Source organism: Platichthys flesus, chromosome 23 (assembly GCF_949316205.1).
Source record: "Platichthys flesus chromosome 23, fPlaFle2.1, whole genome shotgun sequence".
Taxonomy (NCBI): Eukaryota; Metazoa; Chordata; class Actinopteri; order Pleuronectiformes; family Pleuronectidae; genus Platichthys; species Platichthys flesus.
In genome coordinates this window covers 11613050-11627523 of record NC_084967.1, presented here as the reverse complement: position 1 = coordinate 11627523, position 14474 = coordinate 11613050, and the positions used below count along the sequence as shown (strand labels likewise).

Genomic DNA, 14474 nt, shown 5'->3' with positions numbered 1-14474 from the left:
TTCGTCTTGCCCCCCCCCCCTCACCTCCCGCTCTCTGACATTTAGTGGTTTTGCAGGGCGAGCGGCAGCTTTAGGACGTCAGACGTATTTTCATTTGACTTACCTGTCATCAGCTGAAAGCCAAAAGTGCAAGGTGGTGATAAGTTAGTTAGTCCGCCATCAGGATTCATCACTGTGTACATTTTGGGTACATTCACAGGTTAGGGGAAGAAATGAATCCATCACATTGACAATATCAGGAAAACAGCCATGAGGTTGAAAATGCACAAACTGTATCTTTGCCACACATCTGACAACCAAGATGGTTCACTTAAATCATAATGATAAGCAATCAACAAACCTGACGAGACAGTATATGAGTCATGCACTCTTACCATTTATGAATATCAAAACATTTTCTTCCCTATTAAAGCACGACTTGAAAAATGATGGAGACGGAGGCAAATGTTTCATTCTGAACAGATTTTCTGTCGTAGACTGTTCATAAAGATGGACGACGCGTCTCCCCTCGCTTTTAACTATCCAGAAACAAAGCAAAAATAGGCCATATTTAAACCCTGTCATCGTGTGCAATAGCAGTCGAGGTATGGAGCTGTGGTGCCGGGGTCCAATTGATACATGCTCTCAACCAATCAAGACTCAGTCTCAGTTGTCAATCATCATATTTTACCCAGTTTTTATTGAATCAGTGTGATGAGAACTACGTATTATGTTAGAAACCATCTTTTAGAAAAATTTGTTTGACTTTTAATTTGACTTTTTTTATTTGGTCCATGTTCAATCTGCTAAAATATAAGAGGCAGGGTTTATAAGCTATACTGCAGCCAGCCACCAGGGGGTGATCAAGACGCTTTGGCATCACTTTTGTGGAGATGTCATATCGTCCATCTTTATCTGCAGCCGTTGGGTTCCACACACTTGACAACCAAGATGATTCACATAAATTATCAAAGTAAGCAAAGAACAAACCTAATTAGACAGAATGTGAGTAATGCATTCAACTGAAGTGTTTATGTATATCAAAACAATCTCACACTTTTTAAAGCACAACTTGAAAAATGATGGTGACAGAAGAAAATATTTTATTCCCAATGAACTGACTTAAAAACAACCGATGGTGTATTTCCACTATCAGACACTTACACATCTGGTGGATCATAGATGGCTCCTCTTTATATGGGGAGGAATTATATGGAACTATTGTTGTGTGTCTGTGAACTGCATCACTCAACCTCGCTTCCAGGGCTCTGTTAGGATTTCCGTTAGGCTGGAGTTTATTAAGATCCTCGCCATCTCCATTCGTCTGTTCTGATCCACTCAGCCACTCGATCCGTCTGTTCTGTGTTTATTTTACCTCGCTGCGAACGTTTGATTCCTACGAGAGGAAGATGTTCAGGGTTTCAGGGACGTTCCTCCTCTTCTCCAATCAAGCACACTGTCACTGAGTCGGGAAGTGCGTTGCTAAGCAACTATGAGAACCCGGTGACAGGGTTCGAACGGTGGTCGTGTGTCGGTAGAGAGCGTGGTGCCTCCGTTTACATCTCTGCTTCATTGGATTGATGATTCTTATTTTAGGCGGTTGTCTTTTACATATTCATAGCCAAATTACTTTTCAGTGTAAATTATTTGGAATTAATATAAATTGTACATCTGGGGCAGTCAAACTTCTAATGTTGCTTCTCAATGGCGCCCCCTTTTTGCAAGCTGTGGAACAGCAAGGACACGAATGGATGAATCAGACGTGGGTATTTCTAATCAATATACAAGTATATTGGCCTGAGTCTATTCTTCATTAGCACCATAATTGCTTTGGTGACCTTTTAATTCTTTCGGGAGAGTTGATGTGCAACAGGTCAGCATGAGGTGCAACAGGTTCCTGAGCGTAGATGGCGCTGTAGAGACAAAAGGAGAAGTTGCCATGTTATATCTGCTGATCTGAAAAACAACTTAACTTAATATCTCCACGGTATGTGCTTAATATTTTCTGGGACATATATCTAATTGATAAGGAATAGATACCTGTAATGGTTTTCAAAAGTTTCTAGTTTCAAAGTAGCTTGGTTTTGGTCTTGATCTAAAATGTTATCTGAATTGAAAGCCTTAAAAGGTCTTAGATCTGTTAAAATATGACGTACTAGGATTTAAAAATGTTTAGTTAGGTCTTAATTACATTAACACTCATTTAATACTACATCCATTATCATTATTATACACTTTCTTCTGTCTGAAGCAACACTAGGTTTTCCTGCCATAAACATGTAATATAATAAATTGTTGCCAATGCTCCGCAGGTTGGAAGTGGAGAAGACCCGAGTAGCAGAGCAGGCTACCGCTGACGCCCAGTCCCAGGTCCCCAGTGAAGTTTCCAGGATGCTCTCTGAGGAGCGGGCCATGGTGCAGGAGAACCTCCAGCAGGCTCTCCTAAGGGAGAGAATCATCACCGAGGACGAGAGGCACCGCGCCCAGATCTTTGTAAGTTTATGTTCTGCAGCCGCTGTCAACCCTCTCGTCTTATTTTATCTTCCTAAACAGTTTTAACATTCAGTTGGTTCAAATCTGCAGCGCAGTGTCAAACAACACTTAAACTGCACGACCTTGCGAGTACCGACTCCCTGATGAGGGCCATCTTTACCTGAAGACAGGTCCCATTTCATGTTCACACGCTCCTGTTCTATCACACAGACGCACAGGGGTGAACCTATTCGCTGCACTCGACAGGTCATGCCTGGTAAAGGGACAAATGTCAGAGATATGAGTGTGTGAGCGTCGCGTCTAGCAGTAACTCACAGAAGTGTCTGCGCTGGGTCACCACTCGTCCCCAGAAACACACACACAGCCATAAATCCAACCCAATCTTCCTTTCATATTAGTTTTCATAGCGTAATACAAACTCAGAGGACAGTTTCAGTCAAATCAACATACGGTAAATAAACCCATCTACAAGATGGCCTCATCTTGTAGTTTGATAGTTTTGTCCTCCTGCACATTTCTGCCGGCTCGTCCTGCTGTATTAATAAAGCTGCCTTCGTTCTGGGGCGGCTGGCGCCTTTATTTCCTGTAAATTGCCCTTGTAAACATTGTCAGACGAGCGTTCTTCACCACACACAGGCGGTGCATTGTTTCCAAAGAGAAAACACATTTTCCCTGGAGTGCGGCTGCTGTTTACAAACCTATGCTATTGATTATATAGCTCATTTCACACGCTCATCGCCTTAATAGAAAAATGAATCACTTTGTCGAGAGACAGACAGTGAGAGGAGGAGAGGAGCGTTGACGTGATACCACACCCCAGGACAAGTGTATGAGCGATCCCTCATTTGAAACGGCGATCATATCAGAGAGAGAGAGAGAGAGAGAGAGAGAGAGAGAGAGAGAGAGAGAGAGAGAGAGAGAGAGAGAGAGAGAGAGAGAGAGAGAGAGAGAGAGAGAGAGAGAGAGAGAGAGAGAGAGAGAGAGAGAGAGAGAGAGAGAGAGAGAGAGAGAGAGAGAGAGAGAGAGAGAGAGAGAGAGAGAGAGAGAATGTGTTTTTAGTTTATTTCTGTTATGTTTCTCTGGGGGGAAGAGACGGCACAGATGATGGGGAGGTAGGGCAAAAAAAGTATCACCTGCTTCGTATCTGTTAAATGTGAAGCAGGGTGACGGATGTTATTGAACTGATCACACACGCTCTTTGTGCACGTCATTGCCTGCATCCTCCAGAAGTACAAACTCCCTCTACTTTTCCTCCTCTACTCCATGAAGCGCTTGCTTGGAGCCTAAGGGCTAACCCAGGGACATTAGCAGCCTTTGAAACTGCAGTTAGCAAGTGCTGCAGCTGCTGTGCGTTCCCTAGGACTCTTTTTGCACGGCTTGTCTGTTATTTCTGTGTTTTTTTTTATATAAATTGTATTGAATGTGTCTTTTCTCCGTCCAGTTTGTTCCCACTTCCTTAAATAATGCATATTTTAGCAAAAGGAATCCCTGTCTGGGAGTTTTATCGTTTTAAAACCGTGTGTGAACGTGTGTGACAATATCCTCCATTTGAGCATTCTTTTTGGAGTGCTGGATTTTTAATGGAATCCGACAGTGGAGGCGCCGTTCTGCTTTTTCCTTTTTTCTTATTTTTTTCACCACTCATGTAATTGTCAAGTCAGAAGCTTCTACACCAGCCACTGTTCTTTTCAACTGGAAATGGAGTTTTCTCCGGTTTTAAAAGGCAGTCTCTCTCACAAGACATCTCCCGAACATTGTCATTTTCAAACTCAAAGATTGTTCGCTCCTATTAAAGGGAACTCGTGTTTGATGAAACATAATGTTTTCCGGGGCCGTGATCTGTCGTCCTTCCACTGCCTGTCTTAATGTGACACTTCATATCTTTGCAACCAAAAGAAGAAAATGGCAGAAAGACCAACTTCAAAAATATTCGACTTAAAACATGTGAATATAATATATCTACCTATTTGCTAATTTTCACGTGACATGCTTTTAACTCTGATCAAATAGCGAACCCTTTCTCCATATCTTATACCAAATAAATTAGATTTACATTGTGGTAGGAACATAAGGTTCAGTAATTGGAAGGTGAAATTGGTTCTGATTGCTGTGCAAAGTCAATACGTTGATGGAGAGCGAGCTACTGGGAGAGGTTGTGGTTTGCTGTACTAAGCACATAATCTGGCGGCTGATAAAGCTTTCAGAGGTGATTTGTTCAGTCCCTTTTCCCCCCAGTAAACCTGTTAACACCTCCATGTATTATCGTATTTGTTGTGCTGTTATGTCCTTGAGCGATCAATCAGGTCATTAGATTGAATCAAAGATTGGTCTCTTTGTTCCTACCTTTCTTCAATACTTAGTCTGCAGGCTGAATTTCAATGCGAAGAGAGAGTGCAGTGCTTTTGTCCTTATAAAAATTATATCTATGATTGTTTTGTTGTTAGAAAAGACCCCTTGAAATGCATATCAATTCAAGTTTCCCTGTGTGTTGTCCAAGTTAGTTTGAAATCTTGAAAAACTTCTGAGCGATGCAGATTGGTGCATTGTGCTGCGTTCCCTCAAAATTACTGAAACAAGTGAGAGTGTTTTGAAGAGTGCCGGATTTATCTCAGCCCCCCCCCCGGCAGTTGCGGTGTCAAGAGAAATGACATTGTATTTTTCAGTCTCGTGGAAAGCAAAGAAGTTGGGAGAGAATCGACTACATGGGTAAACATTGCGTCTGTCAACAATTGATCTATCTGTTGTGGTTTTTTCCCCCCACTGGTTTAATATAGACAGAAGATAGAAATGAGAAAACATGGGAAAATGAACAGGGATGACGTTCTGACCTGATTTGAACTGGGGACCAGTGCAGGGACAGTACATCTGAACCACGACGATGCCCTGAAGTGCTGCCATCCTCGAGCTATGAAATGATAATCTATAGAAAATAAGGAATTGGGTAAATAATTTGTCACAATTAAGATGAAGTTATTGAACTAGTTCTTTCCTTGAGCCATAGTCATATTGACCTGAAATTGTTTTTTAATAGATCTGGAATTGACCTGTACCCACGTTCACTTGCACTGAAAAAACATTGGTCTATGGCGGCTGTTCTCGTGTTCTTTTGTCCGGCACGGTATTGATTTGTCCCCTCATTAAGACACAGGTCACGGTGAGCGGCAGGACCCCCATACCTTCCCTCCTCTACTTCACACACAATGAGAGTGACGCTGGCGAGCCGTTATGTCTCCCCACGCTCGCCTATAATGGCCATAACCTTCACCGCCTTAGCCGCGCCAATTACATTGACACCCATTCTAGAGAATTGCCCCCAGACTTGGGATTAGACCGGAGTTGGGTATCATTTAGATTTTATTGATTTAGACTCCGCTTATAGATCCTGGTTCTTTTTCTATCGCGTCTGAGATCCTTGCTAAATAAGATACTGAAAGAAAGTAAACCGAATGGAAAGCTGGAGGCAAATCCCCTGTGAATGCAGCATATTTTAAAGAAGTGTACTTAACAGTAATATGTTCAATTGTTTTATAAATAATGGGATAAAATAAAAAGGATTTAAATGATTCTCCTCCCTCTCACATGCAAGTTGAATTGTACATATGTTTTTAACCTGTTTAATGACATAAATATGTTGAAGCAAAGTGTTTTTCATGTCTGTTCTTATAGCAAACAGCTTCAGGCAGATATACCAGCCATTACACATCATATTTATATCTATAGTATATATCCTATATTGCTGCTTGTGGAACTGCTTGTCATTCGTCCTTTTCCAACACCAGTCACTCCCCTCCCTGACAGGCTGAAGGGCAGTAGCCAGCCACCAAGTCCACCAGTAATTGAAACTTCCCATAGCGTGGGTGTGTGTTTGTGTGTTGTTGTTGTTGTTGGGTATCCGCGGGTTCTGTTGTCTGAGGGTAACATGTTCGGTGTCAGCGCTCACACATGTTCTGCCACTCGGGGGAACCACAGTTAAGGTACAGGGAAAAGCAGCACGCACGCACACACACACACACACACACACACACACACACATACACACACACACACACAATGGGTATTATGGTGTTTAGAAGCATGTACAGATTGTATGATCAGCTCTTAGAAAGATAGCATAACGAGGACGATCACTAATTGAATATTTAACATTTTAATGAGGCGTAGATGTTTTGGAAAGTTGTATTTCTCATTTCATTGCTTATGCTGATGTCAGAGGCTATAAATAACAGGGTCAAGCTTGATAAAATAAATAAAATAAAATAAAACAATGGATAATGTATCTCTGCGTTGTTTATCTTCAACACGCATGACAGCCAATAAAAAACTCCATCTTCCCATCATGTGATCATTCAGGTTAGATTGTTTATGAGACGAAAAGCATCAATTAGGACTATATTTCTTAAGTGGATACCGGCGGAAGACAAAGCAGACAACAGCGTATGAGCACTACAAATGTGATGTTGTCTTTATGTACCGACAAATAAGAAGAATTGACAGAGACATACGAGCAAACAGCATGAACGAGTCACATAACTCTTTTATTCACAGTCTACATCCATCTGTCACTCCCCACATCTGTGTTTTAATGAAATCATAGACTTCCGCCCGTCCCCTCCTTTGATTTTCAGCAACACTGCTCCCCGCGGAGGCAAACGGGTCCAGTTGGCCAATCAATCACCGGCCACAGCGTCTCACCTAGACACAGGCTCTAACCCCCGAGGCAGACTTTTCAATCAAACCCGGAGTCATCAATCTTTCCTCGCTCCAAACAGTGGCCTGGGTGGGGTCTATACCTGGCGGCGGTGCTTTTGTCTACTGTTGTCAACTGGTCCAAAACACTCAGATCTTACATTTACTTTGGCCGATTTTTTTCTAATTTGAGACCTTAAGCTGACACTGTGAGTAAGGGAAGCTGTGAACATTATACAAATGTCTAACTCTCAAAAAGTATTTCAAAGCATTTAGTCCACAAGCTGTTATTAAAAGGTATTTTAAAAGTCTTTCAAAGGCAAAAATGTGTTAAATCTCAAAGTGATTTGTAGCATCTATGTTTAAGATAATATACCGATTGCGTCCGGATTTACTTTAACGGGGTGGCACAGTGTGTGTGTGTGTGGGGGGGGGGAGAGAACAGTGATGTAGTGGCTAGCAGGAAGGTTCAAATCCCAGCTTGGTGGAAGAATTGGCTCCAGCTCGGTCACGACCCTTAGAAGATAAGTGGTGAGATGATGGATGGATGGATCAGAATAGCTGAACCCACAAAAACTTCTTTAAAATAGTACCACAACTAGTTGCCTTAAGCTGCAGGGACCTTGCATCATACAGAGGTGTTTCTGTGTGATGGATTTAATTGATATACCCTCATTGATATAAATGGAGTGGAATAGTAAAACTCCTCCGTATAACCCAACGCAATTAATCAGAACCCTTGAAATGCACCAGCAGCCTTCGAAATGATCATACAGTTGAATAAACACCTCCATAAAACATAATAACCTTCATGAAGGTAGGATTTATTCCAGGACTCTTGTTTTAGACTGAATTGGGTTTTATTATGCTGCAGTCAAGTGTTAGTTCATGTTTATCACTTTTTCACAAAGTTGCTTTTGTTGCTCGCTCTGTCTGCATGTTTACCTCTTTCTCTCTCTCCTACATACACACAAACACATATATACAGACACACACACACACATGCATACCAGTCGCTAATGTGATTTTCCGTGATTCTTCCTCCATCCCCTGCTTTCACAGCGAGGAATTACGCAGCATACCGAGAGCGTTTGTTTGCTCCTTACACAGACACAAACAGCATGTCCATCCCGTCAGGGCTCCCGGAGAAAATCAGCGTATATATACTCTGTTCCATTTGATGCTTGGCTGGCTTGAAAATGACTTTGGGTAAAGCTTAACATTTTTAATGCTACAAGCTCCCCCCACACACTCTCCCCCTCTGCTCGCCCTGCCACTCGTCTCCCTGCCTCCCCTCTGAAAACTGTCTCCAGCATATGTCCTGCTTTTTTTTTTTTTTATGGCAATTCTTGTGTACTTGAGTTGCGGGCGGGTGCATTTTAGATACAGATGACTAGACCTGGCTGATAATGGGCCGACAATTTAATTTCCCAGGTATTAAAGGAGACTTGCTGGGTTTTGAATTGGTGCCTGTGGATGGTATTTAGAAAAAAAAAGGAAAACTGTATTTCCTTCCCCTCTAAACTTATTACTTTTCTCTCCACATCACAGAGTATAAGGGAGATTGGAGGAAGAAAAGGTCCTCGTTTCTTTTTACATTTGAATGAGATAAAGGGAGCTAGTGGTACACTGTGATTTACATATATTTTGGATTTGCTCAGCTCGCCAAGGACAAATTGCATCCTATCTCTGGCTACAGTTCTCTGAGCTGTTGTAGGAGTAACCCCTGCAATGCCTTGTGTAACTGGATTTGCGAGAGCTGTCAGTCTGTTTGATTAATATGAATTTAAAAGTGACGTTTCAGGGGCTGTTGCTGTGCCGATGGATTAAAGCAGGGGTTGGGGTGATGTGGTAAAGATTACGGGTTTGGACCTAAAACGCTGAGGGACCCTTGAAGGAGTAGGAGCAGCAGAATGTACGAAGCGGAATGATGTTGTTCCTCCAGCTTATAACGATTTGTCTGCAACACAGGGACGTTGCATTGGCAGTCAACAAGCCGCTGTACCTGTTTCCTGTCAGATGCTTAATTGTTTCCAGCACTTGAGAAAGTCATTACTCGAGTATTTAGCTGTTCACAAATGAAGTAATTACGTTGTGATCAGTCACTGTGGATATTAATACATTTTACGAGGCACCATCTGAAACCAAATAACTTCCACTGTTTGTCCTGATATCCTGAAACTTTTTGGAAATGCTAACTGTTTTCTCCGAGGATTCAGAATAATCAGATGTTTGTGTTCTGTAAGAGGTCAGTTTAAATGAGCAGATATTCCGTCTGCACCACTGCCTTTTCGATTCCCCCCCCCCCCCCCTCCCTCACTGACAGTGTTCTGTATACATGTGTCAATTCTTTCCTTTTTCTCTCTCGCTGTTATTCTCTCTCCTACCTTTCTAATTCCCCGACTCTTGACTCTGGAGGGTGTCCGTTCAACCGTCCTTTACATATCCCTGGCCGTTACCTCACCCCCGCCAAGGCTGCGGTGCCCACACACTGTGCCAGTGTAAGAGTTAGACGGGAGGGCTGGCTGTAATTGGCAGAGCCCCCTGGCTGGCACTCTGCGCCGGGCCCTCACCCTGTCAGCTAATTGGCACCGCGAGCTGCCAGCGGTGGGGCCGGGATACGGCAGCACTCGATTGATGGATGGATACCGGTGTCACGGAAGCCTCTTTCTGACGAGAGAGCGCGTACAATCAATTTACTGCCTCAGCCTCACTGGGCTGTGTATGTATTTATGTATGTGTTCATCCTCATTTGTTCTTAACATTGTGGAAAGCTGATTACAAGTTTTTTAATTTGCGGGGGGGGTTCCGCCATTGTCTGAGCGATTGATTCATTTGACATTTATGAATGACAACAAATTAAACAGAGACTTTTCAGTACATGCTACACAAAAGAAAGTTTGAGATCTGCACATTTTCTAAGGTATAAAAAAGTGTTTTAACATCTTCCTGTATTAGTGTAGATAGGAGTTTAAAATCTGTTGTTGCAACTAAAGACATATGCAGCAAGTGTCTAACCATCATTTTATGAGCACCTCTCTCTCTCTGGTCATTTTAGTGAGTTTGAGAGTGGATCCTAGCAAATGTTAACAAATCCCAATAGGGTTTTCCGGTTTAGAAATGGTAAATAAGCACGGATATGCTGTGACTGTCTTTTTATTAGTGATGTCTACACGTGCATATTGTTTCAAGTTATATTAGGTCATAACTGCATTCATAAATACCTAACAAACCAGACTCTTCCCAGTTTCACTATGGCTGAGAGTGGAATTATGTTTGCAGCCTTTAGTCTTACTGGGAATTTGTGTTGTTTTCCTTCTATTTCACTCAGAAACTTATTTTAGTCCGTAGGTTAGAAAAGCAAGTGTCAAGAGTTAACTTTGCAGCAGAATTGTGCGTGGGTGTGTGTGTGTGTGTGTGGTTCCATACAGTAAATACGTTGGGTGTTTAATATGACAGGTATATTCCGCTTTCACGCTCATCCCTTCCTCTTTCCTTGGTCTTTCTCCGTGTTTTCCCTCTTGGCTCTGACAGGAGAGTGGTATTAATGAGGTGCTGTGGAAGTGAACAGTCGGCTCAGCTAATGGTGCTAGAGGGGGACATTTTGATTGAACGATGGAAAGAACTTAAACATATAGAGGGAACAAAGAGGAGGGGAGAGGAGTCAAGAGGGCTGTGAACAGCAGAAAAAGCGGATGGGATAGAGAAACATTGAGCGAATAGAGAGAGGAGAAACGATAAGGAAATACAGAGGTGAATGGAAAGAGAGAAATAAAAGCTATTTATCCACAAAGCAGTTTTCATACAAGGTTAGAAACTCAGCAACAGAATGGCTGTTTTCTGTCCATTCCTTTTTTAAAGTTTAATGCTGGATAAAGAAAAGGAACAGGCCTTGTTCAGCCAATGAGGTTAGTAGTTTGGCCCTGTACAGACCTGACATCAAGGTCTCGGGTTGTCCAGTCACATGTAACAGAACCCACATATTTACTATATACCCCCATCTGTCATCTTCAAACACACTAAAAACAACTTTTTGCAAATACACATGATGTACCTTTGTATGTTTAATGTATATGTATTTGCATATTAAGTCAGCAAGTGGCATCTGATCATAAATCCCTCCAGACGCATGTGGAGCCAAACCGCCGACCAGATGTGAACCTATGTATTTCGAGCTGTCAACTTTTGATTGGCTCACACTACATGCATGTTAATGCCGGATAGGAGCAAGGCCTTAAAGGTGACCCTGAGTCTGCTGCCGTTGGCTTGATAGACAGAAGCCGAAGACGGACTCTAGCCCCCGCCTAGCTTCATCAAGCCTTGGAAGACCACCTGCTGCTGGATTGAATGAATATTAATTACACAGCATGAGCACACACAAACATGCTCTGAGAAATATACAGTAGGCCCAAAGCCATATTCCCTTAAGGATTTGGTTACTTATACAAATACTAGGCTGCTCTTAAACATGAGCCCTGATTCAGGTAAAGATCCACATGCTTCCACACAGAGGGGTCAGTCACATGCAGCTTGAGTGTGTCCATAGTCCAATGTCAGCTACCTACCCTGAGGTTGTCAGCGTTTCTCCCTGCATGTCTTCTCCCGTTGTCCCCCCCTTCTACTTTCCTCTCACCTTCTCTCTGCCAGAGGTTGTTCGTGCTCTCATCCCTGCTCCACCAGCTTTCTCTCTCTGATTCACTTCCCCCCCAGGGACATCGGTTGTCCAAAGGCAATATGCCGCTCTCCGCTCTCGGGTCGTTCACTGTGTCCTTTGCCGTCAAGCAAAGGAATTTTCCGCCTACATTTGTGTGTCTGACTGAATGCATACCAGCATTCTCCACACTTGTTTTCATCTGCCACCTTCTCGCTTTTTTAACCAGGATGTAGCAGGATTTTAAATGGGTTATGTGCCCTAAGCAAACCCTGAAAAGTATTTGATTCTCTCTGGCTTCTATCATTTGTTTATTCCTCCTTTATTCTTCTTTCTTGTTGCCTTACAACTGCTGATGGCTTGGCTCACTATCCTTCCTTCATCTCTCTCTGCATAGCATCTTCTCCTTTCTTTACATCCTCTGCTTCTTTGTCCGTATGTTCCCATTGTTCTCTTGGCATGCCCCCCGTTCCCATCTTGGCTAAGACTTCTTCCATACATGCCCCCCGCGTCTCGGTAATGAACCCACAGCTCTTCATCTGCCTCTTCGTCTTCCCCCTGTGTGTTGGACATGACAGATGACTGGGGACCTCCAGAGGTTCACTCCCCAGGGCTCCAGATAAAGGCAGCTCCTACCGCAAGATGATCAATCAATCAGTTTACACCGTGGGCGCCTGATCAGCCAATTAATCAATCCCTGAGCCAGCAGATGTTGTTGCCGTCCCTCAGTGAAGGTGCTGGCAGTGAAGTGGTGGAGGTGGTGTCTCAAACAAAGGCTGAGGGGCCTTAAGTGTCTGGGAGTAGAAAGGAAAGTGATTTTTCATGTTCCTACCAGGATTTCAACCTTTGTGGGCTCACTGCTCCCATTTGTTTTCACTGGAGGTTCATTTCTTTCCTAGCTTTTACCATGTTTTTAAAGGATCTTAAAGGAAGCATTTTCGGAGTGAAGCTTGTATTCATTGGAACCTGTGAAATAAATGTGTACTTTTTAAACAACTACAGATTTAGGAGAAATGCAGAGGAGATGTAAATGTATGTGTGATGGTTGACAGTTGCTGACTCGGCATCATTAAGGGCAGCTGGTTAAGATCAAGCCCTCTCTTGACCCTTGTTCTCAGTCAATAAGCTAAAGACTCCACCCGGACGTTTCTTTTCAACACGCCCTTAACTAGGCAGCAGTTAAGATACATGCACAAGACACCCACGCTCACTACCTACACCTCCTGGCCCCTTGGTCCCTGTCCTGGGTAGGTCAGCTCTTTGACCCACCAGGTCACTGGTCATTACTCACTGTGCTAAGAGATCCCCTGGGAGAGTCAATCTGTCTGAAGCCTGTATCGTTCTTGCCTTTTTCTATCAAGATGGCCAATGCTTAACTTTGTCAAGGGGCAAGTCAATTGACTGATGTTTTAAAAATAGTGCTGATATGAGGATTGTCAAAAACTCCTAGTTTCACTGGTTATACCCTATTCCCAATAGAGGCTGAAATATCAAAGAAATACAAAATGGACAATAGGCTAATATTTTCAGCAATGTAGACTGAAGGTAACTAATTCATTCTTGCCCAATGCTAGCTTGTTTTTAATGATTGATGATAAAACTGCTTCTTTTCACTCCAATGCCTGCTCTGCTGAAGAAGAGGTTGCTTTGGTTTATATTAAGACTTGATCTAAGATGCTTACAATTGAGTCAGACTCATTCTCTATATCCCCATGCTATGCATTGCTCTTTTGGTGGCCTTACCTTCAAAAAGTGAACTCTCTAACCAAACTTCAACCATAACAGAATTGCTACGAGATTTAGAAGACACACAGTGATAGGTAACTGAAACATAATCTGTAAAATGGTTTCATGATCAGAAGACAAATCAGGTCTCGTACAATGTTCTGTCTTGGTTTTGTTTTGTTTTGTTTGATCTTACATGCAGCTAAGTCTGCCTCAAAGATTATGGGTGTTTCAAACAACACCTCCCCAACATCTCTCTGGGATTGGAGGTGGACAGACTGCTTCTTTTAGCTCAATCAGTCCGACACGGATAATGCCTATATGAAGCGCTTAGCTTGCGGTGCAGGATTAAAAAAGTATGATTGATTCGAACCTCTCTCCAGCGAGATATTTCATTCCTCTTTCCAGCTACGTCAGTCAGTTTTATGTGTGTAAACAATAAAGCAGTGCACCACCTTGAATTTCTTCAAGGAGAGACTGTGTGAAAACAACCACAGCTGTATGATTGGCAGACGTCATCAGGCAAGATAAGCAAGTTTATTCTAGCACCTCTGGCCTTTACAAAACAGAAAGGTCTTTATTCAGAGTGTACAACCTGTGTCACGATTCAGATGTGTAATAATAATAATATTCTTTTTTATAGTGTACTTCCAATAACACTGGATACAAGCTGAACTTTGTGGCTCAGCTGTGGAACACATTTCAATAGTGAGCCAGTCAGTATGTGAATAAGTGCTCACAGTTTGTTCGTCCTTTAGTGCTATCAGTCAAGGTTAAGCCCATTAACTGACCGCACTATATCTGACATGATTACATCGCCCATAACCCTACCACTTCCCACGGAGACTAATACCTTGCCTTGTAGCTAAGTGTTATTGCTGCTCAGTAAAACCCCATGATGCTAATTAACTAGCCAGAGTGAATAGTTTCCAGTGGAGTT

At 42.7% G+C, this 14474-nt stretch overlaps 1 protein-coding gene across 6 annotated transcripts in view; it reads left to right on the top strand.

Moving 5' to 3' along the window:
• chchd3a (coiled-coil-helix-coiled-coil-helix domain containing 3a) overlaps positions 1–14474 on the top strand; it is a 68050-nt gene that overhangs the window by 16910 nt on the left and 36666 nt on the right. For all 6 annotated transcript variants that reach the window (XM_062382795.1, XM_062382794.1, XM_062382797.1 and 3 more), the window contains one exon: positions 2292–2472. In XM_062382795.1, coding sequence (XP_062238779.1) covers positions 2292–2472 — 181 coding nt within the window. The remainder of the gene's footprint in view (positions 1–2291; positions 2473–14474) is intronic.